Source organism: Oncorhynchus kisutch, linkage group LG14 (genome assembly GCF_002021735.2).
Source record: "Oncorhynchus kisutch isolate 150728-3 linkage group LG14, Okis_V2, whole genome shotgun sequence".
Classification (NCBI taxonomy): domain Eukaryota; kingdom Metazoa; phylum Chordata; class Actinopteri; order Salmoniformes; family Salmonidae; genus Oncorhynchus; species Oncorhynchus kisutch.
The window spans coordinates 11,022,664-11,047,553 of record NC_034187.2 but is presented as its reverse complement, the minus strand read 5'-3'; the positions used below and the strand labels follow the sequence as shown (position 1 = coordinate 11,047,553).

At 42.8% G+C, this 24,890-nt stretch overlaps 1 protein-coding gene across 12 annotated transcripts; it reads right to left on the bottom strand.

Annotated features, from left to right (window-relative positions):
• Positions 1-5: 5 nt before the first annotated feature.
• On the bottom strand, positions 6-17,799 carry LOC109904311 (forkhead box protein O3). Of its 12 annotated transcripts, XR_004202674.1 has the most exons (5): positions 17,331-17,796; positions 17,026-17,165; positions 16,324-16,907; positions 1,817-3,406; positions 6-1,723 (listed from the first exon to the last, which is right to left on the bottom strand). XR_004202674.1 is itself a non-coding variant. In XM_031787800.1 (4 exons), exons 3-4 carry the CDS (start codon positions 16,867-16,869, stop codon positions 1,967-1,969), a joined length of 1,986 nt encoding a protein of 661 aa, XP_031643660.1. In that variant the 5' UTR covers positions 16,870-16,907; positions 17,035-17,083; positions 17,212-17,797; the 3' UTR covers positions 6-1,966. The 12 variants fall into 12 exon arrangements, 9 of the variants coding, with proteins under 9 accessions (XP_031643660.1, XP_031643659.1, XP_020357152.1 ...); XR_002257168.2 differs by having other exon boundaries at positions 17,026-17,796; XM_031787800.1 differs by having other exon boundaries at positions 6-3,406; positions 17,035-17,083; positions 17,212-17,797.
• Between the last annotated feature and the right edge of the window lie 7,091 nt (positions 17,800-24,890).

Here is a 24,890-nt window from a genome sequence, read left to right as displayed (position 1 = left end):
AATGATAGTGCTTCACAAAGCTTTTATTGACATGCACCCTTTCTCAGACAGACATAATGCAAAGTGGAAAAATACATGAGGAAAAGCCAACCCGAAATCAAATATGGTTGTGGTCAATCAAATGTATTTATAAATCTCTTTTTACATCAGCCGATGTCAAAACTCAAACAGCAAGCAATGTAGATGTAGAAGCAATTGATGGAGGACCAGTGAGGTAAATAAGAACAGGTAGGCAGTGGACAGTGGGTGTTGATCTACAGCAATCTGCAGTTTGAACAATAACAAAGCGGACCCCCCCGCTGCTGATTTGGTAAACTAGATATAGTTTCAACCATGTTGAGGCTATATAGTGTTTGTTTACATGTTGGGTTACGACAGTGGAGGTATGCATCTCGTTACGTTCAATAATCAAGGGGTAGGCATCATTCATTTAAAAAAAGTCTATAAACAGACATAGCAACTGCAGATTGCTCCTTTAGTGATACAAAACAACTTGTTTCAGCATAAAAACAGCCTGTCAAATGGTTAACCATCCCAAAACCAATCACTGTATTCTAAATATGTTGTATTAGGAGTTTAAATCCATCAAAATGAATTACCAAGACCTCCTTCGGTGTTGCTATGAAGTTAGTTAACATCGCTTCACGTAATCCTACTCCATGTGGGAAATGTACTAAAAATATTGACTTCATATTTTTTGGGCAATAATTCAGAACATTGAGAGTTTATTGCTTCTGATTCTACATGGAATGTTATTTTCCATATTCATATTTTAGGCCTAGCCTATATGTCAATATTTAGCATGAGTAAATGCTTATTCAATGTAAATGTCCAAAAAATATGATTTTTGTAAGCTGTAAAAAAAGTGTGAGATTTGGAGTGCTGATCTAGGATCAGGTCCCCCCCTTTACAAGCAGAAACTTGTCATCCTTCTGAGGGTTTATCACAGGAGTATTGAATACTAAAATCACTGAAGAAAATTAAACAAGTCACATACAGTACAATTAACACAATGTGGATTACCTTGGACTTGATATTACTCATTATTATATAGGTGTATGGAATTGTGCACTGATGCAAGGCTTTTCAAAAACAATTATTTATTTTGTCCTCTTTTCTGCTGAGAACACACCAGCAAAAGCACAAAAAGCTGAATCGAGTATCTACAACATAAAGGTCACATTCGCTGGAGCTTGTTAGATGTAAACAGGCAGTCAACCACTGGACTGACAAATGGTTTGGTAAAAATATTGTGTTGGTTCATGTATGGTTAAGAAATATGACATGGGAAAGCAGGGTAAAAAGGGTTTACAATCCACCACATAAGGACAAATCCCTGAGACTTAAAAGCAGTGTCTATTTCACATTTACATCTAAAATCCCACTGATAACACTGGTGTTAAAAAGGTTGTTTTTATTTTATTTAAAAAAAGAAACTAATTGTCACTGTCCCAACTTTCAACAGATTAGACACAGCTCTACAGTCCAGGGCCTGTATTCACAAAGCACGAGTGCTGATCTAATATCCGTTTTTGCCTTTCAGATCATTATGAATAAGAGTGAGGACCTGGTCCTAGATAATCCCTTCTACTGGCAGACGGTTTGTGAATACATGCCCTGAAATCAGACTCAAGCCTCCTTGTTTTTGGAACATGGTTTAGGGTACAAAGAAGCTCATCTCCATCTTGTCTTCCAGACACTTGCAGTTCTAGATATGTAATGCCTGATAATAAAAACAAGAAAATCATTGAATACTTGACACTTAGCCCTGCTATACAATCAAGTTGCACAATATGCATGAGTTATGAAAGCTCACCTGCAATGATCACTCTCTATACTGATCAGGGTTGGGTTCAATTCCATGTCAATTCAGCAAGTTCACAAATTCCATTGAATTACCTTGACTGAAATTCAAACTGTCCCCAACCCTGACACTGTTCTGAAACCGGGCAGGACAGTACCTCAGCTAGCTTGGAACCCAGCTTGGGGAAGAAGAGGTTTGTTTGGAGCTGGAGAATCCCCCTGCTGTACTTAAGTTATTAGTGGTCGGAGTACCAGAGCGCAGGGGAGAGCGGTCAAAACATAAGCCAAGGCAGTCAGCGTCCATCAGCTCATTACGTATGTCACAGTCCAGCCTGCCGTTGAACACCTCCAGATCAGGGTCTGAAGGTATTGGGAAGTGGTCCTGAGCATTCAACTGCAAAAGGCTTCCAGATCTGCCGTTGGTACCAGAGCCACCAAGCTGCATACAATAATTTCTACTGGGAGATGGGAGGTGCTGGAGAATCTGGTTGGCCTGCTGGGCCAATTCATTGCTTGAGCACAAGACTTCATTGTCAGGTGTTGACAAGCCAGCCTGAGCCCACCAACCGGGCACTGGGGGAGTCTGTGAATTTGGACCTGCAGCACAGTCCCGGATTGATGATGACATAGGGTCCTTGCGGAGAAGCATAGCATTCCGCTGGGAATTCTGGGACAAAGTGACAGAGGCGCTGGCTTGTGACATCATCGGGTCAGAGTGTGTGAGCATGACGTCGCTGACATGGCTGCCATGGGTCTCCAGGTTCATTTGGTCTTGCAGAGTGTGGTGGTTGTTGAAACGAGAGGACAGGCAGGAGAAGGAAGCTTGGTGGTTCTCCTGTATGGTCTGCATGGGGGACTGACGTAGGGAGGCCACTGAGGAGGGTGGGGGGCTGAGCAGGAAGATGGTGCCGGGAGGGCCGAAGCTGCCGGAGGACGGGACGACCAGACTACTGCTGCTTCCTGGACACGTGTAGGTAAACACTGAGCTCCCCGTCTGATTGGTTCTGCTCTCCACTTCCTGCCCCTGGGGCTGCTGGGACGCCGTAAGGCTGATGTTGTCAAGAAAGTCACCCATCAGGTGGTCAGGGAGCCCTTCGTTGAGGTTCATAGTAAGGGCCATGTCACCCAGACCGAGGGTGGCGGTGGAGGGGGACAATCTGCTGGGACTGGAGTAGAGGGGCGCGATCGAGTCGTCATCCAGAGCCTCGTCCAGTTCCGGGTTGGCCAGGATAGGGGAGAGGCGGCCACTGACCGTGCTGGCGTTGGAGTTGGTACGTGACCTGAAGTCTGTCCAGGTGTCCAGTTCGTCGCTGCTGCGAGACGTGGGACTTCCTGTCCACTTGGACAGGCTAGAGGACAAAGATAAACTCTCGGAGCTGCCATCTTGGAAGGTCTGTAGGCCTAGAGATGCCTTCTTCGCGGCTCGGCCTCGAGCACCTTTGATCAGCTTGTTGCCGTTGTCCATGGATACAGCCCGTCGTCGTGGAGCTTTGCCACTTCTCCCAACCTCTGGGTTGACCATCCACCAGGAACTCTTCCCCGATCCTTCATTATGAACCCGCATGAAACGACTGTGGAGAGAGAGGTTGTGTCGGATGGAGTTCTGGAGACAGAGGAAAGGGTTGGTTACAATTAGGTAACATCAGTTGTGTAATTAGTCTTACTACACAGGTTTAAGAGCAACACTATAACGTGATCATTTTTTAATGGAGTGAGCCCAATACATGTGGATTTAGCAGTATTGATTTAATTGCTGATTCAAATTATCTTTGATGTTAAAGATTCTTGGCGGTAAGTGGTAACTTTGCTCCAAAAAGTTGTTATTCATATGGAGACTTATGATATTTTCCACAACCTCTGTACTCAATTAAACAAACTGGGAACTAAGCAGAAAAGCTAAATAAAAAGGAGGAAACACTAATATACACTGGTTATTACACTACAGTTAGTTACAATGTGTTTGTCTTCTGGGAGATACAGTATTCTACTGCAGTTAGTCACAATGTGTTTGTCTTCTGGGAGATACAGTATTCTACTGCAGTTAGTTACACAATGTGTTTGTCTTCTGGGAGATACCGTATTCTACTGCAGTTAGTCACAATGTGTTTGTCTTCTGGGAGATACCGTATTCTACTGCAGTTACACAATGTGTTTGTCTTCTGGGAGATACAGTATTCTACTGCAGTTAGTTACACAATGTGTTTGTCTTCTGGGAGATACAGTATTCTACTGCAGCTGTGACCCATTTGTCTTCTGGAAAAGGTCTAATGGCGTTCCCTGGAGATATTCTCAACCATGTAGCGTTTAAATTAAAGTCTGTATTCAGGCTACACTAAGAGTGCTGCCGTAGAGCAGAGGAACCAGCGCAGTAAGTCATCTCTGGCACTGCAGCACCAGGGCTCAGAGGGCTGGGCTAATGAGATGTATGGATGGGAGTGGTTCTAGTCTCCCATTTAGGCTAGCGTTAGCTGACAGCTTGATTGGTGGTATACAAATTAGATATGGCCCATATGGTTTTAGGTTAAATTTTTTCTGCATAATAGCCTACGTAAGCATTCCGCTAGAATCACAATAGTCTACAAAGCTGGGAAGTTCTGTGATGTGAGAGATATGCCTGACCAAGTCTGTCCACGATGTACTGTGTGTCATTGGGCCTGACCAAGCCGGTCTAGATTTAACTTTGGGTCAATGGGTTGGTCTTGTGAAATCAAACTTTTAGCAAAGCCCTCGCTTACTCCAAGCCAATTAATTACAGGGTTACACCAACCCGTGAACCTTTTCATCACCCAGTCAGTAAAGAGTTAAACATGCTTCTCTTCTCCTTAACTCTTAATAACTCAGCCTGTCTTTCTTTTATGGACTAGCCTGGCCAGGTGGTCATGACTAAGGTTAGCGGATCAGGGTAACACAAACCTCATTCAGATCCAAATGTATTATTTTATTACATCATTTCGATTATACATTAAGGAAAATACAATCAAACTACAAAGGCTCATTCTTGAGGACCCATGTAGCCCAATCCAGAACTTTTCCTTGTAGGCCAAGTCATAGCATATAAACATTTGATTGTTGTGATGCGTTTGTTTTGTTTTAGCTCAGCTGGGACTGATGTCAAAAGAAAGGTAATTATTTGTGGCCCGACAGTCAAAAGCCTCTCCCGCACACACAAACCCGCCCCTTTCCACTCCCACATTCTAGGCTTTTCCAAGATCTTGGAACTTCACGTTGACTATTCAGTTAAATGAATGCCTTTGTTGCCAAGCTATGTAGTTGGAACTCAAGCCCGCTAAGGAGGAGTAGGAATAACATTTCCTACTACCCCCAGGCAGCGACAAGTCCCAGCCCATTTATATGAAAACCTCCTCTAAAAGTATTGTGCAGCGTGCAGACTTCGCATCTCTCTCCCAAGTGCTCCTCCGTGTGGAGAAAGAAACAGGGGTACGCATGTTGGCTTTCTCCTCAAACCTGTCACACCAGTAGGCTAGCTGGCTGGCCAGCGTGGCCACATCTATATATAAAAAAAAGGAAGATGTCCATCCCCATGTCAGTCGACGTGTGCAACACTACCACGAGGCCTGTGAACTGAATGAATACCTTGTAATTAATTCTGCTTTCGTCACTGATGTGATATTAAACAAACACGGTAAACAACCCTCTTCCAGTTGTGGAAAATCTATCAAAATCAAATCAACTAAGCAAGATCCTATGGATCCTCTGATGGAATTGCAGAGTGAAAAGATATGACATCTAAAATGTGATCTCTATACTATACGTGCTTCCTGTAGAAAGACTGTGCCAAAAGCACCCAGTGTAGTTAGTGCTCCCTTCCCCCACCCTGTCAGCGCACAGCAGCAGCGGGTAGCAGCCTTTAAGCAAAGCCTTGTGAACAGACAGAGCCTCTCCCTCACACACAAACCCTCCATTTCTCACTCTTCCTCCATCCCACATATCTGTCACCCTCTACTACACCCCCCCCCCCCCCCCCCCCACACTTCTCTCAGGCTCTCCTGCTATCTCTCACTGCTGACCAACAGTTTCCAGTCAGCTGATTGTGCTCAGGCCACCAGCCAATGAAAAAAAAGGAGGTATGGAGCACAACTGCCAATGACAAGCCTTCCATTGATTTAAAGCTAATCGTAGTAGGTAGGCCCATAACACTGCATCAGAGCATTAGCTAGGGCTGACAATTAGCTAGGGCTCACACAATTAGCTAGGGCTGACACAATTAGCTAGGGCTGACACAATTAGCTAGGGCTGACACAATTAGCTAGGGCTGACACAATTCGCTAGGGCTGACACAATTCGCTAGGGCTGGCACAATTATTGTATTATCGTGTAAGTAACCAACAATTACAGACAATAAGGTGAACAAAAACAAAAATGCATAACTGTCTTAAAGAGACAGTTACCCTAATAGCAGTTTATACTTTCTACATGGAGGGTAAAGTTGTTCATTTTTGGACTAGCGCAGTACAATGGTACAGTCGGGAGTAAAAATCTTGGTTTCCAAAAGTCAAGTGGTCAAAACCATTCGTTTTTGAGAAGTGGGTTTCACCAAAAATGTGTTGTATTAATTAAGGATGTCATAGCTCATTGTCAAAGACGCATTATGATGGATTACAAGCTCAACATCTTTCAACCAAAATGATTACGGTCAATTGCAAGACAATTCATCGTTACCCAAAACTCCAGAACCGTCACATGCCTACAATAGCTACAGCAAAAGGGTTGGTGATCCATCTAGCAAGCCTCACAATGCATAGAATCAATACTCTAAAAATAAGGTTAGTTACATGTTGAACGAGTTGGGTTGGCTGCAAGGTTAAATAAAAACTACATTCAAGGTTGAATACAAGAACTGGTGTTTGACAAAACAGCGTTATCACAGTGTGAGCTGGATTAACTACTGTACATCAGAGATAATATGTACATGTATTTTTACATGCATTTCACCCCTTATTTGTTACTAAGTCTCCATATACAGCATCGGAAAATTCATCTCCCTTCACTTTCTCAACATTGTTACGGTCTTATTCTAAAATTGATTTACATGTGTTTTTCTCAAACACAATAGCTCATAATAACGAAGTGAATAGGTAAAAAAAAATTGCAAATGTATTAAAAAAATAAAACAGAAATACCTTATTTTCATAAGTATTCAGACCAGTTGCTATGAATTTTGAAATATAGCTCAGATGCTTCCTGTTTCCATTTATCATCCTTGATATGTTCCTACAACGTGATTTGAGTCCACCTGTGGTAAATTCAATTGATTGGACATGGTTTGGAAAGGCACACACACTTGTCTATGACGAATGATAAAAGGTCCCACAGTTGAGTCTTAAATGAAGAAGTTTGTAACCACCAAGACTCTTCCTAGAGCAGGCCGCCCGGCCAAACTGAGCAATTGGGGGAGAAGGGCCTTGGTCAGGGAGGTGCCCAAGAACGTGATGGTCACTGACAGAGCTCCAGAGTTCCTTTGTGGAGATGGGAGAACCTTCCAGAAGGACAACCATCTCTGCAGCACTCCACCATTCAGGCCTTTACAGTAGTGGCCAGGCTCCACCTGACAGCCTCCTTGGAGTTTGCCAAAAGGAACCTAAAGACTCTCAGACCATGAGAAACAACAGTCTCTGGTCTGATGAAACCAAGATTGAACACTTTGGCCTGAATGCCATGCGTCACGTCTGGAGGAAACCAGGCAGCACTTAGCACCTAGCCAATACCATCCCTATGGTGAAGCATGGTGGCAGCATCATGCTGTGGGGAAGTTTTTCAGCGGCAGGGAGACCAGCCAGGATCGAGGGGAAAATGAATGGAGCAAAGTAGAGATCCTTGATGAAAACCTGCTCCAGGGCGCTTAGGACCTCACAATGGGGTGAAGATTCACCTTCCAACAGAACTACGACCCTAAGCACACAGCCAAGACAACACAGGAGTGGCTTCGGGACAAGTCTCTGAATGTCCTTGAGTGGTCCAGCCAGAGCCCAGACTTGAACCCGGTCGAACATCTCTGGAGAGACCTGAAAATAGCTGTGCAGTGATGCTCCCCATCCAACCTGACAGAATGAGGGGAACTACAGAAGAATAGGAGAAATTTCCCAGATGCCATGATTCTGAAACAGGTCTTTGAAAACCTCTTTAGGAATGGGTTTTTATTGAGGGGAAGGGTCTGAATACTTGTGTAAATGTGATATTTTTGCAAATGTATACAAAAACAAATACATTTGTCATTATGGGGTGTGTAGATTGATGAGGAAAAAAACTAAACAATTTAATACATATTTGAAAAAAGCTGTAACGTGACAAAATGTGGAAAAAGTGAAGGGGTCTGAATACCTTCATTAACCAAACGGTACCGGGGGACCTTAAGACAGATGGTGGTTATACACAGGCTTCACAACATGTATGTGTTGGTGAGAGTCTCACCTTTACACAGAGGGGTTATATTATTGTGTAACCTAAACTGTTCAGCCGATCGTGAGAAGACCCGTTTTCGGGACATCTCATGGTCTGACAAACACCGCTCCAGCTCGGTCACATTTCAACGCAGATGCGGAGTGTTATATAGGCAGATGTGGTGAATTGGGACACAACCAATAAAAAAAACAGATCTCTAGCTTAAAGTGATGGATTTTTAATGGTGATTTTTGTATTATGCTAATTAGATTTCCACATGGGTGCAGACATGGACCTTATTAAAATGTTCCCCAAAACAAAATGTAAAAGGTCAAATACACTGTTTCAAACAGTCAGCAATAAACTAATTCAGGGCTTATACCTGGGCTAATAATAAACCTTCCACAATGATAATTTCATCCAAACAGTTGAATCTTTTTTGCAATAATTACTGATGTGGCTTTGAAGTCTTAAGAAAATGCTCTTTCATTCCTCTTGTAAGATGGTTTTATTTTCAACTGCATCGTTGGGAATGGCTCGTAAGCATGCATTTCACGGTAAAGGCTAACATCAATTGTATTCGGCGCCATGTGACAAATACAATTTGATTGTAAATTTGATTTTACTAACGTGTAGCAGGGCATTACAGAAAATGAAAAGGTCTCATAAACAATCACTCAAGCACACATGCTAGTGAGTAGCCAGCTAATCTTCATATTTAAAGTTGAGCCAAATTGGATCCATTTGCTATCTAACCGGGTTATAAGCACACCCTTCTGTCCATCTCAACTTATTGAACAGCATGCTAACCTGTCCACCTTGTTCAGATGTTGAAATCAATTGGCCTACCTTATTTCTCAGATTGAGAACGAGTTGCCAATTCCTTATATAAATTGTGTTTATGCTTATTGCACAGACTAGACTGCTAGTATAACAGTCTTCGGCTAAAATGCTGTTAGTGGTGTGTGGTACCACAATAAACACGACACACTGAGCAAACGTTTTCTAGAATGAATAAAGGTTCATAGATACTCCTATTTGAGTGGTGTCTGCTCCGCATGTAATTTGAGACATAAGGGTGTCATTAAAAAGTCACCTTTTCTATTACAGTCAAATCATGTCTTCATGTGTTTAAGCCCAAATAACCGATCTGGTCGGACCAAATCTCAAATGGAGAGTTCAAACCGCTCGTCAGAGAGGAAGAAGTGATCTCATCTTTGTTGTAGTGTGTGGCAGGGGGAGAGGATTGGTGTGTGTAAACAGGAAGAGGTGAAGCGAGAGGTTTCACTCTCGCCAAAATAAGCCCAATTTGTTTCTATGGGCTTATTTTGGACCTAAACTTGTCACCTGCCTTCAGCACAACTCCTATTGTTAGGGCGGAGACATGAGCATCTCCTCATTATATCCAGATCTCTGGTGTAAATGGGAAGGTGCACACAGCACAGGAGTTAAATAGATGAGACCAAAAAGACAACATGAACGAACCAGCAGACAAATGCTCATAAAAAATAAAAAAATAATTAAAAAAATACACGCATTAGGAATATCGTGCAAAACAAATACAAATTAATTTAATGCGTTTGATATATGACCCAGCCCTATGTTATTACTATGATCATTATTCCTTTCCATGGTCTTCTGGAAAACAAGCGTTTCACTACACCCGCAATAACATCTGCTAAATATGTGTATGTAACCAATAAAATTTGATTTAAATGGAGACAAACCTCTATTCCGCATCCAACAGTTGTAACGGATTACAAACCTAGGTTATTTCCGGACCCCCCCATTTCAATCCAGCAAAGCTGAAGCTTTCATTAGACTTGATTCCATGACGGATGGATTGGTTTTCCAGGCCAAACTAATCCCTGGAATGAAACCGAGGCAGGAGACGAGAGAGAGCAGAGAGCCTTGCAGACCAACATAGACTAGACTGCGTTTAACCACATAAGGGCACTAGGAGAGGCCTGGGGTGTACTCACTTCAAACCAAGTGGAAGCAAACGGGCCAAAACAGAGACCTACTACCTGAACTCGGGTAAAAGAAAGAAAAAAAAGCATTTATTGGAAGGGAGGTCCCACTAGTCCTCAGTAGCCTAATCATACCTGGAAAGGAAGGGAGTCCCACTAGTCCTCAGTAGCCTAATCATACCTGGGAAGGGAGTCCCACTAGTCCTCAGTAGCCTAATCATACCTGGAAAGGAAGGGAGTCCCACTAGTCCTCAGTAGCCTAATCATACCTGGAAAGGGAGTCCCACTAGTCCTCAGTAGCCTAATCATACCTGGAAAGGGAGTCCCACTAGTCCTCAGCAGCCTAATCATACCTGGGAAGGGAGTCCCACTAGTCCTCAGTAGCCTAATCATACCTGGGAAGGGAGTCCCACTAGTCCTCAGTAGCCTAATCATACCTGGGAAGGGAGTCCCACTAGTCCTCAGCAGCCTAATCATACCTGGGAAGGGAGTCCCACTAGTCCTCAGTAGCCTAATCATACCTGGGAAGGGAGTCCCACTAGTCCTCAGTAGCCTAATCATACCTGGGAAGGGAGTCCCACTAGTCCTCAGTAGCCTAATCATACCTGGGAAGGGAGTCCCACTAGTCCTCAGCATCCTAATCATACCTGGGAAGGGAGTCCCACTAGTCCTCAGCAGCCTAATCATACCTGGGAAGGAAGGGAGTCCCACTAGCCCTCAGCAGCCTAATCATACCTGGGAAGGGAGTCCCACTAGTCCTCAGCAGCCTAATCATACCTGGGAAGGGAGTCCCACTAGTCCTCAGCAGCCTAATCATACCTGGGAAGGGAGTCCCACTAGTCCTCATCAGCCTAATCATACCTGGGAAGGAAGGGAGTCCCACTAGCCCTCAGCAGCCTAATCATACCTGGGAAGGGAGTCCCACTAGTCCTCAGCATCCTAATCATACCTGGGAAGGGAGGTCCCACTAGTCCTCAATAGCCTAATCATACCTGGGAAGGGAGGTCCCACTAGTCCTCAGTAGCCTAATCATACCTGGGGAAGGGAGTCCCACTAGTCCTCAGCAGCCTAATCATACCTGGGGAAGGGAGTCCCACTAGTCCTCAGCAGCCTCATCATACCTGGGAAGGGAGTCCCGCTAGTCCTCAACAGCCTAATCATACCTGGGGAAGGGAGTCCCACTAGTCCTCAACAGCCTCATACGTAGAGCGCTATAAAAGGGACTCATTTGGAACACACTTGTGTTTAACTGCCCCTTGGTTATGATCTTGTAACTGTCAACTGTTCTAATAAATCCACTTAAATCACTAGCAGTTTTGTATTTATTTAAAAAATATTTTAAAAAAAAGGCTAGTCAGTTAAGGACAAATTCTTATTTACAATGACGTTCTACCCCGACCAAACCCTAACCTGGACGATGCTGGGCCAATTGTACTCCGCCCTATGGGACTACCAAATATGGCCGGTTGTGATACAGTCTGAAATTGAACCAGGGTCTGTAATAACGCCTCTAGCGCTGTAATGCAGTGCCTTAGACCGCTTCTCTTCTTGGGAGCCCAAAATAATTGGTTAGCCTAAAGTGTTTTAAAAGTTGCAACTAATGACAAAGATTCCGTTACAAGAAGAGTTTGTTGTGATTAGAGATTTGCATGGAGGCCTGCAGGCCAGAAGTCCTTTACTACATGGTTTCCCCAAACTCAGTCCTCGGCACCCCAAGGGGAGCAAGTTTGGGTTTTTGCCCTAGCACTACACAGTGGATTCAAAATAATCAACAAGCTTTGGTAATTTGAACCAGCCGTGTAGTACTACGGCCAAAAACGTGTACCCCTTGGGGTCCTGAGGACCGAGTAGGTTTTTTTCCCCTCTCTCAACACTTGCTCGACTGCATGCAAATACCCTTCGTCTCAGGTTTCCACTAGTTACCACAGCCACAACGGCTAGATTGTAAAAATGAACTGAAAACAATGTTATGAATTTAAGGTTAGGCTACCCCAGTCAGACGCAAACTGTTTTAGCGCCTATTGACAATAGTATCTTCTGACTGGGAGAGTTTTGTTAAGCACCCCGATGCTTGATGTAAACATTAACACACGTCACTTGCGGTACTGTTTGGGATATCAGCAGGAAATAAGTTTTTTTTTTTAAACAAAAGAGGTTCAATTACTACACAACCCTTTATAGGGATAGCGTTCCCACACGGCCAAATCTCCATGTTATATACAGATTATCGATGTTTCTAAACGTTCAACACACAGCGTCGGGATTGTAGTTCACAAGCCAGTCGTGGGCGAAGCTAATGGCTGAAAACTGTTAGAAGGCCTAGAGTTTAAGAGCTAGGGTTAGACATAGGGTTAGCAGTGTGGTTAGGGTGAAGGTTAAAAATCGAATTAAAAGATAGGCACGGCTTATTAAGTTTTGGTTGAGGTAACGACTCCTGATATGACTGTCAGAGGAACTCTAGAATCATAGTAGCCTAGCCTGGATCTAAAATTAAGTAAAACTGAACAATTAACCTATAGCCCAACTCAACCAAACCAGAGAAATAATGTAAAGTATTCGAAACCTTGACATTTTATTACAGCCTTAATCTAAAACTGATTCTAAAAAAAAATCCTCAATCTACACACAATACCTCATAATGAAAACGCAAAAACAGGTTTAAACATTTTTACAAATGTATTAAGAAAAAATAATTACCTTATTTACATTAGAATTCAGACCCTTTAATATGAGACTCGAAATTGAGCTCAGGTGCATCCTGTTCCCATTGATCATCCTTGAGATGTTTCTACAACTTGATTCGAGTCCACCTGTGGTAAATTAAATTGATTGGACATGATTTGGAAAGGCACACACCTGTCTATATTAAGGTCCCACAGTTGACAGTGCATGTCAGAGCAAAAACCAAGCCAAGGAAAAGGAATTGTCCATAGCGCTCCGAGACAGGATCGTGTAGAGGCAAAGATCTGGGGAAGGGTAGCAAAACAATTCAGCAGCATTGAAGTTTCCCCCCAAGCACACAGTGGCCTGAATCATTCTTAAATGGCAGTTTGGAACCATCAAGACTGTTCCTAGAGCTGGCTGCCCGGCCAATCGGGGGAGAAGGGCCTTGGTCAGGGACCAAGAACCCGATGGTCACTCTGACAGAGCTCCAGAGGTCCTCTGTGGAGATGGGAGAACCTTCCAGAAGGACAACCATCTCCGCAGCACTTGCAGCCCATTTGGCGTTTGTCAAAAGCTACCTAAAGACTCAGGCCATGATAAACTATTTTCTCTGGTCTGATGAAACCAAGATACACAGTTGAAGTCAGAAGTTTACATAAACTAGTATTAATGACTCCAACCTAAGTGTTTCAACCTTCAACCCGCCACAAATTTCTTGTTAACTATAGTTTTGGCAAGTCGGTTCAGACATCTACTTTGTGCAAGACAAGTATTTTTTCCAACAATTATTTACAGACGGATGATTTCACTTATAATTCACTGTACCACAATTCCAGTGGGTCAGAAGTTTACATACACTAAGGTGCCTTTAAACAGCTTGGAAAATTCCAGAAAATTCCATGGCTATAGAAACTTCTGATAAATTATGTCAATTAGCCTGAGTCAATTGGAGGTGTACCTGTGGATATATTTCAAGGTCTACTTTCAAACTCAGTGCCTCTTTGCTTGACATCAAGGGAAAATCAAAAGAAATCAGCCAAGACCTCAGAAAAAAAAAAGTGTAGAACTCCAGAAGTCTGGTTCATCCTTGGGAGCAATTTCCAAATGCCTGAAGGTACCACATTCATCTGCACAAACAATAGTAAGCAAGTATAAACAATATGGGACCATGCAGCCGTCATACCGCTCAGGAAGGAGACGCGTTCGGTCTCCTAGAGATTAACTTACTTTAGTGCGAAAAGTGCAAATCAATCCCAGAACAGCAAAAGGACCTTTGAAGATGCTAGACAAAACAGGTACAAAAGTATAAATATGCACAGTAAAACGAATCCTATATCGACAACCTGAAAGACCGCTCAGCAAGGAAGCAGCCACTGCTCCAAAACCACCATAAAAAAGCCAGACTACGGTTCACAACTGCACATGGAGACAAAGATCACTTCTTAGATAAATGGTCTGGTCTGATGAAACAAAAACAGAACTGTTTGGCCATAATGACCATCGTTATGTTTGGAGGAAAAAGGGGAACGCTTGCAAGCCGAAGAACACCATCCCAACCGTGAAGCACGGGGTGGCAGCACCATGTAATGGGGTTGCTTTGCTGCAGGAGGGACTGGTGCACTTTTCAAAATAGATGGCATCATGAGGAAGGAATATTGTGTGGATATATTGAAGCAACATCTCAAGGCATCAGTCAGTTAAAGCTTGGTCACAAATGGGTCTTCCAAATGGACAATGACCCCAAGCATACTTCCAAGTTGTGGCAAAATGGCTTAAGGACAACAAAGTCAAGGTATTGGAGTTGCCATCACAAAGCCCTGACCTCAAGCCTATAGAAAGCTTGTAGGCAGAAATGAAAAGGGGGGGGGGGATCAGAAGTGGCTTGTGTGCAAGTCTTGATGTCCTTGAGTGGCACAGCCAGAGCCCGGACTTGAACCCGGTCAAACATCTCTGGAGAGACCTGAAAATAGCTGTGCAGCGACACTCCCCATCAAACCCGACAGAGCGTAAAAGCCTCATATACTACCCACTACTGCGACCTGTATGCTCTCGTTGGCAACGAATATGTAGTGAGGGCCAGCCAAACCCACTGGCAAAGGTAAAGCCCCACCTCGTCTCAGCTCACCGGTCACCATAGCAGCACCCACCCGTAGCACACGCTCCAGCAGGTATATTTCACTGGTCATCTCCAAAGCCAACACCTCCTTTGGCCAGCTTTCCTTCCAGTTCTCTGGTGCCAATGACTAGAATGAATTGCAAAAATCACTGAAGTTGAAGACATATCTCCCTCACTAACTTTAAGCATCAGCTGTCAGAGCAGCTTACCGTTCATTACACCTGTACACAGCCCATCTGTATATAAAACACCCAACTACCTAATCCCCATATTTATTTCTTTGCTCCTTTGCACCCCAGTATCTCTACATCGATCACCCCAGTGTTGAAAATTGCTAAATTGTAATTATTTTGCCACTATGGCCTATTTAATTGCCTTCCCTCCCTAAACATACTTAATTTTCACACACTGTATATAGATTTTTCTATTGTGTTATTGACTGTACGTTTGTTTATCCCATGTGTAACTCTGTCACACTACTTTTCTTTATCTTGTCCGGGTCGCAGTTGTAAATGAGAACTTGTTCTCAACTGGCCTACCTGGTTAAATAGAAGGTGAAATAAAATTTAAATAATCTATTTTCTATTTAACAAATTAGCAAAAATGTCCAAAAACTGTTTTTGCTTTGTTATTATGGGGTATTGTGCAGATTGATGAGGAATTTGTTTTTAAATACATTTTAGAATAAGGCTGTAACGTCACAAAACATGGACAAAGTCAAGGGGTCTGAAAACTTTCCCAATGCACTGTATATGTCTCTGTCCTAAACACGAGACAACAGCTGATTGTCCTCAATTTCTCCAAATGGTCTTCATCAAGAGGGCTGAATGACAATTGGTGCATCTTTTTCTGCGGGGGGACCGGGCAGTCCCTGGGCAGTGCTTCATGATTGGGTACATTCTGGGATCACCCCGTTCTTAATCAGGCAGTCATACACTGTCCATTCTTAGTTGGTTATCATTAAAAGAACAGCATCACCTCATGCCATTTAGGGCCTAACCATCTCATCTAATACACGCCAAGAGACATGGTCTAACATACCATACTGTGGTCCGCATGTGATTGAATGCTTCCGAGTGTCTGTTCGAATGCACCTTTAAAATGTTGGAATACTTCTTGATGTAATGTGATTCAAATAAAGTATTTAACGTGTGTGTGTGTGTGTACCTGTCCACTACAATATGTACATTATGTACCTAAAAGGTGGATTTACTCCAAGTGAAAGCAATGTATTTCTTTATCAATTCAGACACCACCTTCAGATGACAGTGTACCTTAAAAACACATGGCCTCAGTCACAGCGCTTTGTTAGTGTTCTGACTGAACGCATAATTCCCATATCAGTGATGTCACCCCACTACCACTGCTTACCTTCCAGCCTGCAGAGCTGTTGCTGTCCCCTTTGTCCTTGAAGTAAGTGACAGATCTCACCATCCAATCATAGATCTGGGCTAACGTCAGCCTCTGGTCCGGGGAGCTCTCTATGGCCTGGGTGATGAGGTCCGCATAGGAGTAGTTCCCCCAGGCATTCCTTCGAGTTGAGGACTTCCTAGGTTGGGAGGCCAGGCCATTGAGAGCTGTGATAGCATGCGTCTGTGAAGACCCGGCCTCCTCTTTTGAAGTTGGGGTTAGTACTTCTTTCTTAGTGGTGACGGGGAGGGTTTGGTGTTCAGATAAGTTATTTCTGTTCTGAGGTATAGTTATGCCACCATTCAAATTGTTGACAGGAGTGGAGCTAGAGATGCTAGGCGCTGTGACATAATCCTCCTCCTCGTCCTCCGGGATGATGTCATCGTTCGATTCGGGCTTCCCTGTGTTGGACTCCGGTCGAGGCAGAGGCCAGGTACATGACCTCGGTCGTTTCTGGGGCTCGAAGTCCGGATCGATGTCAATATCATTGTGCGGTACTTCAGCCATATTGCTCTCCTTGGTTTGTCGCTTGTATTCGGTATACACTGATTAACAAAATTGCATTCCATTAATAAAATAGTATTTGTTTGGTTATCATGCATAATATCAGCATGACATTACCAGACTCATATTAAAACAAGGAGTACAATAACTAGTACCCACATTCCACACCTCCAGCTGATAGAACCCCACGTGCGTCCAGTCGACTGTCTTCTCTCTGCTGATCGCAGCAAAATTGATCGCGCGACTTAAAAGCCCCTTTTTTTATGTGCATTGAGCTAGTACTGCAGCGTCTGTTTGTACTTTGTAAAAATAAAAATAAAATATATAAAATGTGTTAATACATACGTTAGGTGGTGGAATTATATTGAATCCCTTATCTTGGGAATGGCGTGTAGCGCGTCCTCAATTAATAGATAACGTTAGCTACTCAATCAACAGCGTTCCGTTTGCCCGTGTTTCTTTACCATTTCCAATATGCGGGTTAAATCAAAATGTAAAACTAGCACCTTCACATTCCGAATGCAGCTGCCATCTTGACCATTTCCTTTCGAAGTCCTTTATTATTCGTTTAGCTAGGAGCAGAGCACCACCGGGAGCTTTCTTTCCCTGCCTCCAGCGAGCTAGCTACTGGTTACCATCGAGACATTTTCTGCATTTGCACCGAGTCCAATTGTAGAGTTAAGCTACTTACAAAATGTTGCATGTCGAAATTCGAATAAATAAAACATTCGCTCCGTCTGTGACTCTGTGCTTCCTCTCCTCATCTCGAGGAGTCGTGCACACCACACACTCAACCTCCAAGGCCATCCCTAACTGGCTACTAGCACTGTAGTACAATACAATTAGCCTAGCAACTAGTAGTCCCAGAGGACAGAACAGACCTGCGCTAAAGGAATCGGCTTTTATTAAAGAGACACGCTGTATCACATCACATTGACAGGTTGGAACATTTCAAGTGACGTTAAGTGAACGCAACATACTAATGCCGCGTTCATGTGCTAGTCGAAACTCGACAATTTCCGACTTGGTACTGGTTGTAGTTAATCAAGTACTGCGTTCAATGAATTAGCTAATTTGACATTTCCGAGTTTCCTAGTTCAGACTAGCACGTGAATGCAGCACAAAAATATAATTTAAAGGCGCAATATGCAGGGCTCTAATTTCCGTTTATGTGACATAACAAGCACTCAGAATGTAGAGAATATTGTACCATCTAAACCGCTGTGAAATATATTTTTAATAACCAAAAATGTTTTATTTTCAGCAGGTGGAAGCTAGTGTACAAAACTTTAAGTACAAAAACCAAAAACGAAATGTAAGAACTGAAAGCATAGAAATAGCACATATAGAACATATCTACCGCTTCGTAGACTTGCTTTCAATGGGAATTACAGATCTATAACTCAATTTCTATGCGAATTGGGTCAGGTCACCCAAAAAGTTATTGCAGCTTTAATACAGTGACGTGTCATCATAATTCTACAGAATTACAGAGGTATTTACCTGGAATTTAAAATAATAATTATAATACTATTATGATCATGAAATCGCTTCGGAGGGCAAAATTACACAAGGTACTGCACAGTCAAGATATGTCATCTTGTCTAAAATAATCTATGTTTCCTAGCCTGCTCCCAGATCTGTTGTCTCCTTCTATAGCCTGGTCCCAGATCTGTTGTCTCCTTCTATAGCCTGATCCCAGATCTGTTGTCTCCTTCTATAGCCTGGTCCCAGATCTGTTTGTGTGCTTGCCAACTCCATTGCTTATTGTCAAGCCAATTGTTTGGCATGACAATTAGTGACAAAGCGGTGACATGAAAGCACATCACAGACTGGCACTCAGGCTACAGTAATCTCTGTTTCCTAAATAAAATGAAAGACTATGAAGAAGGTAGGTGGCAGGATGTTGCCTTCAACATTAAACAAGCAGCCTTAAATACATGATATTATTCACCCTACTGTAGTAGTTCTCTCTTAGTGATCGTTTTCATTAAATAATACAGTACATCACTTATTAAAATAAACAACACTTTTCATCACCAGATTTCAATCAAATAAAATACCAATGCACCTCGAACCAGGAGTTCCATTTGTACAAGTGGATTCCCTTGAAGACTTCTTTGCAAACGCCATTCACACTATTCGCCCACTAGATACTGTACATGTACTGCATAGTAAATGTAAATTAATAAAATATAGAAAAAAAATCTACGGATACCAGAGGTTTAATGTAAAAATATTCTACACAATATAGTCAGTTTGTATTAATCTTTTTATTTTATTTTTTAAAGTTTTTACTATTTGACCCCTTTTTCTCCCCAATTGGTAGTTACAGGCTCTCTCTGTTGTCCCATCGCTGCAACTCCCGAACTGACTCGGGAGAGGCGAAGGTTGAGAGCCGTGCGTCCCCCGAAACAACCCAGCCAAGCCGCACAACTTCTTGACACAATGCCTGCTTAACCCGGAAGCGTGTCGGAGGAAGCACCGTACACCTGGCGACCATGTCAGCGTGCCCGGCCCACCACAGGAGTTGCAATGGGACAGGAACATCCTTGCCAGCCAAACCCTCCACTAACCCGGACAATGCTGGGCCAATTGTGCGCCGCCCCATGGGTCTCCCGGTCACAGCCGGCTGCAACAGAGCCTGGACTAGAACCAAGTCCTCTAGTGGCACAGCTAGCACTGCCTTAGACCACTGCACCACTCAGGAGGCCCATATGGTCAGTTTGTAAAGTGCAATGGCAAAGTAAAATCAAAGGCTTGAATTCATACGGTCTTACCTTCTGATCAAACCGGCTCAGAGCTTGCATCTGCGTGCGCATGTTGATTCTTTCTATCCCCACCCGACACGTTCATGACACGCAGGTTAATATACCAAAAACCACTGTGAACCAACTATATTAATTTGGGGACAGGAAACACACATGAAACATTCATGGACATTTAGCTAGCTTGCTGTTGATAGCTCATTTGTCCTGGGAGATAAACATTTGGTTGTTATTTTATCTGAAATGCATATGGTCTTTTTTTTTTGCTGGATCTTTGTAGAATTTTGGGCCATTCTTTACTCTGGCAATTAATCCACATATAAAAAGGGGAAACCTAGTTAGTTGTTAGTACATTTTCTTTGATTAATCTCTCCTCATTCATCTTTTTTTCTTCTGTGGATTTTATATGGCGGTTGGCAACCAACTTTAAGGTGCATTACTGCCACCAACTGGACTGGAGTGTAGACCTCATTCATTGTTCTATCACTAATTTGGGTATATGCTCATAAAAAAACAATGAGAAGATAGGAGAGGCGGGACTTGCAGCGAATCAAGCGTCTAAAATAGAACCAATTTCTATTTTAGCGTCTGGCTATGTAGACGCCCATGAACAGTTGGGAAGAAATTATTGAATGGCAGATATGTGTAAATGTAAACTCAACGTTCCTTTTTCAGGACCATGTCTTTCAAAGATAATTCATTCAAAATCCAAATAACTTCACAGATCTTCATTGTAAAGGGTTTAAACACTGTTTCCCGTGCTTGTTCAATGAACCATAAACAATCAATGAACATGCACCTGTGGAGCGGTTGTTAAGACACTAACAGCCTACAGACGGTAGGCAATTAATGTCACAGTTAGGAAAACTTAGGACACTAAAGAGGCCTTTCTACTGACTCTGAAAACACCAAAAGAAAGATGCCCAGGGTCCCTGCTCATCTGCGTGAACGTGCCTTAGGCATGCTGCAAGGAGGCATGAGGACTGCCGATGTGGCCAGGGCAATAAATTGCAATGTCCGTACTGTGAGAAGCCTAAGACAGCACTACAGGGAGACAGGACGGACAGCTGATCATCCTCGCAGTGGCAGACCAAGTGTAACAACACCTGCACAGGATCGGTACATCCGAACATCACACCTGCGGGACAGGTACAGGATGGCAACAACAACTGCCAGAGTTACACCAGGAACGCACAATCACTCCATCAGTGCTCAGACTGTCTACAATAGACTGAGAGAGGCTGGACTGAGAGCTTGTAGGCCTGTTGTAAGGCAGGTCCTCATCAGACATCACCGGCAACAACGTCGCCTATGGGCACAAACCCACCGTCGCTGGACCAGACAGGACTGGCAAAAATTGCTTTTCACTGACGAGTCACGGTTTTGTCTCACCGGGGATGATGGCCGGATTCGTGTTTATCGTCGAAGGAATGAGCATTACACCGAGCCCTGTACTCTGGTGCGGGATCGATTTGGATGTGGAGGGTCCGTCATGGTCTGGGGCAGTGTGTCACAGCATCATCGGACTGAGCTTGTCGTCATTGCAGGCAATCTCAACGCTGTGCGTTACAGGGAAGACATCCTCCTCCCTCATGTGGTACCCTTCCTGCAGGCTCATCCTGACATGACCCTCCAGCATGACAATGCCACCAGCCATACTGCTAGTTCTGTGCGTGATTTCCTGCAAGACAGGAATGTCAGTGTTCTGCCATGGCCAGCGAAGAGCCCGGATCTCAATCCCAATGAGCACGTCAGGGACCTGTTGGATCGGAGGGTGAGGGCTAGGACCATTCCCCCCAGAAATGTCCGGGAACCTGCAGGTGCCTCGGTGGAAGAGTGGGGTAACATCTCACAGCAAGAACTGGCAAATCTGGTGCAGTTCATGAGGAGGAGACCGACTGCAGTACTTAATGCAGCTGGTGGCCACACCAAATACTGACTGTTACTTTTGATTTTGACCCCCCCCCCCCTTTGTTCAGGGACACATTATTCCATTTCTGTTAGTCAAATGTCTGTGGAACTTGTTCAGTTAATGTCTCAGTTGTTGAATCTTGTTATGTTCATACAAATATTTACACATGTAGAAAGAGGAGGAAGGGAACCGCTACTAAGGTACACAATAGTACATTTTGGTAGATAGAAGGAGCTCTTTGTTAAAAGGGTTAAATTGGTAATCAAAAAGGAGGGAGGACCAAGGCACTCTTCATATAATTGATTAAAATGCCTTTTTTAGTATGGCATGTTCAATAGAAACAACATTTTTTTTAAACCGACGCGTTTATTATTATTTTATAACACTCCTTCCGTGGCCTCCAACTGCTCTTAATTACAAGTAAAACTAAATGCATGCTCTTCAACCGATTGCTGCCCGCACCCACCCGCCCGACTAGCATCACTACTCTGGACGGTTCTGACTTAGAATATGTGGACAACTATAAATACCTAGGTGTCTGGCTAGGCTGTAAACTCTCCTTCCAGACTCATATTAAGCATCTCCAATCCAAAATTAAATATAGAATCGGCTTCCTATTTTGCAACAAAGCCTCCTTCACTCATGCTGCCAAACTTACCCTTGTAAAACTGACTATCCTACCGATCCTTGACTTCAGCGATGTCATTTACAAAATAGCCTCCAACACTCTACTCAGCAAACTGGATGTAGTCTATCACAGTGCCATTTGTTTTGTCACCAAAGCCCCATATACAGTGCCTTGCGAAAGTATTCGGCCCCCTTGAACTTTGCGACCTTTTGCCACATTTCAGGCTTCAAACATAAAGATATAAAGATATTATTTTTTTGTGAAGAATCAACAACAAGTGGGACACAATCATGAAGTGGAACGACATTTATTGGATATTTCAAACTTTTTTAACAAATCAAAAACTGAAAAATTGGGCGTGCAAAATTAAAATATTTTGCTCCCCAGTATCTCTACTTGCACATCATCATCTGCACATCTATCACTCCAGTGTTAATGCTAAATTGTAATTATTTCGCCTCTATGGCCTATTTATTGCCTTACCTCCTTACTCTTATACATTTGATACACTGTATATAGAATTTTCTATTGTGTTATTGACTGTACGTTTGTTTATGTGTAACTCTGTGTTGTTGTTTTTGTCTTACTGCTTTACTTTATTTTGTCCAGGTCTCAGTTGTAAATGAGAACTTGTGCTCAACTGACCACCTGGTTAAATAAAGGTGAAATAAATCAAATACAAAAAATCTGTGTACGCAACCAATAAACTTTGATTTCATTTTGATTTGGGAAGAAGTGCTCAACCAACACGAGTCAATGTGACAATTGAAAAGGCGTAACACTCGCTCATCATTAAAAACTCATTGTTTTATTGAAGCAAAAATTTAAAGATTTAGATTGAACTTTGCTTAAAGAAAACACTGAGTTGGTAATGGTAAGTGAAAATTGCGCCTTTTCCTTTTCAATGGTTTAGTTAAATGACAAATAATAAAACTCTACATGATGATCACGATGAGTCTCATAGTATTTTTAAGTAAACCATCAATACAGAATTTTATGTTCATATCATAAATCAATAATGTATGGATAGCTCAAACCAACCCCTCTTCATCTACACTCAAGGACAAAATTAGCCTCTTACTGTCGTTCCGTTTGAAGGCCAGTTTGTAAAAAATCTTGTCCAATGTTGCCTTCACACCAGGTTCACTTGAGATGTGTCAAAAAAGGGTCACGTCACAAAATATGATTAACCCTATTATTTGAAACAACACAAAACTATACTGATTAAACACAATAGGCTTGAAAGAAAGATGTTGAACTAGGCAGTTAAAATAAATACTACCTTACTAAACCCCAATACAGTGAGTGAGGCATTGAAATGCTTCATGGTTGTATCCATGGTTTGCACCATCCAGTCATTACAGAAAGTACGGTTATCCATCCAACGATCTGTTTCTCCTGCGGTAGATTATCCCAGAGTCTAGCCGAAGCTCATGGCAATAGTTCTGCATGAGAGAAGAGGGGCAGACTACTAGAAGACAACCCTTGTCTGCTGTTTGCTTTGTCTAATATACCAAATAAATGTATTTATTTACCTTCAACACAGCGAGGAATATACCTGTAGATCACTAGAGAGGAATAGACCTGTCTAGATCACTAGAGAGGAATACACCTGTCTAGATCACTAGAGAGGAATACACCTGTCTAGATCAGTAGAGAGGAATACACCTGTCTAGATCAGTAGAGAGGAATAGACCTGTCTAGATCACTAGAGAGGAATACACCTGTCTAGATCACTAGAGAGGAATACACCTGTCTAGATCACTAGAGAGGAATACACCTGTCTAGATCACTAGAGAGGAATACACCTGTCTAGATCAGTAGAGAGGAATACACCTGTCTAGATCAGTAGAGAGGAATAGACCTGTCTAGATCACTAGAGAGGAATAGACCTGTCTAGATCAGTAAAGAGGAATAGACCTGTCTAGATCAGTAGAGAGGAATACACATGTCTAGATCAGTAGAGAGGAATAGACCTGTCTAGATCACTAGAGAGGAATAGACCTGTCTAGATCAGTAGAAAGGAATACACCTGTCTAGATCACTAGAGAGGAATACACCTGTCTAGATCAGTAGAGAGGAATACACCTGTCTAGATCACTAGAGAGGAATACACCTGTCTAGATCACTAGAGAGGAATAGACCTGGTTGTATCAGTGTAGATTGTCTTCTATGGATTGTACTGAACCCAGCTCAATAAAGCTATTCTACTTACCCTCTGGGGGTCGGTTGGACGTGTCCACTACAACAACCCCATTCCTAAAGAGGTTTTCAAAGACCTGTTTCAGAATCATGGCATCTGGGATATCCGTCACCTGTGAAGTGAAGTAACAACCAATCAAATCAAATCAAATCAAATCAAATGTATTTATATAGCCCTTCGTACATCAGCTGATATCTCAAAGTGCTGTACAGAAACCCAGCCTAAAACCCCAAACAGCAAGCAATGCAGGTGTAGAAGCACGGTGGCTAGGAAAAACCAATACACTTAGATATTGCTCTATCCTGTGTAGGGCTGTCAAATTATTTAAATAATATAAAATAATAACAATTCAGTTAATGGCATGAGTTAATTGCGATTAATTACAATTTTAGAATTAGCAAAAATGTACCCCTAAATAAACAATTCTACATTTAAAAATCTGTGCTTTGAATTCTATGTATTTTATTCCACCTTTATTTAACCAGGTAGACCAGTTGAGAACAAGTTCTCATT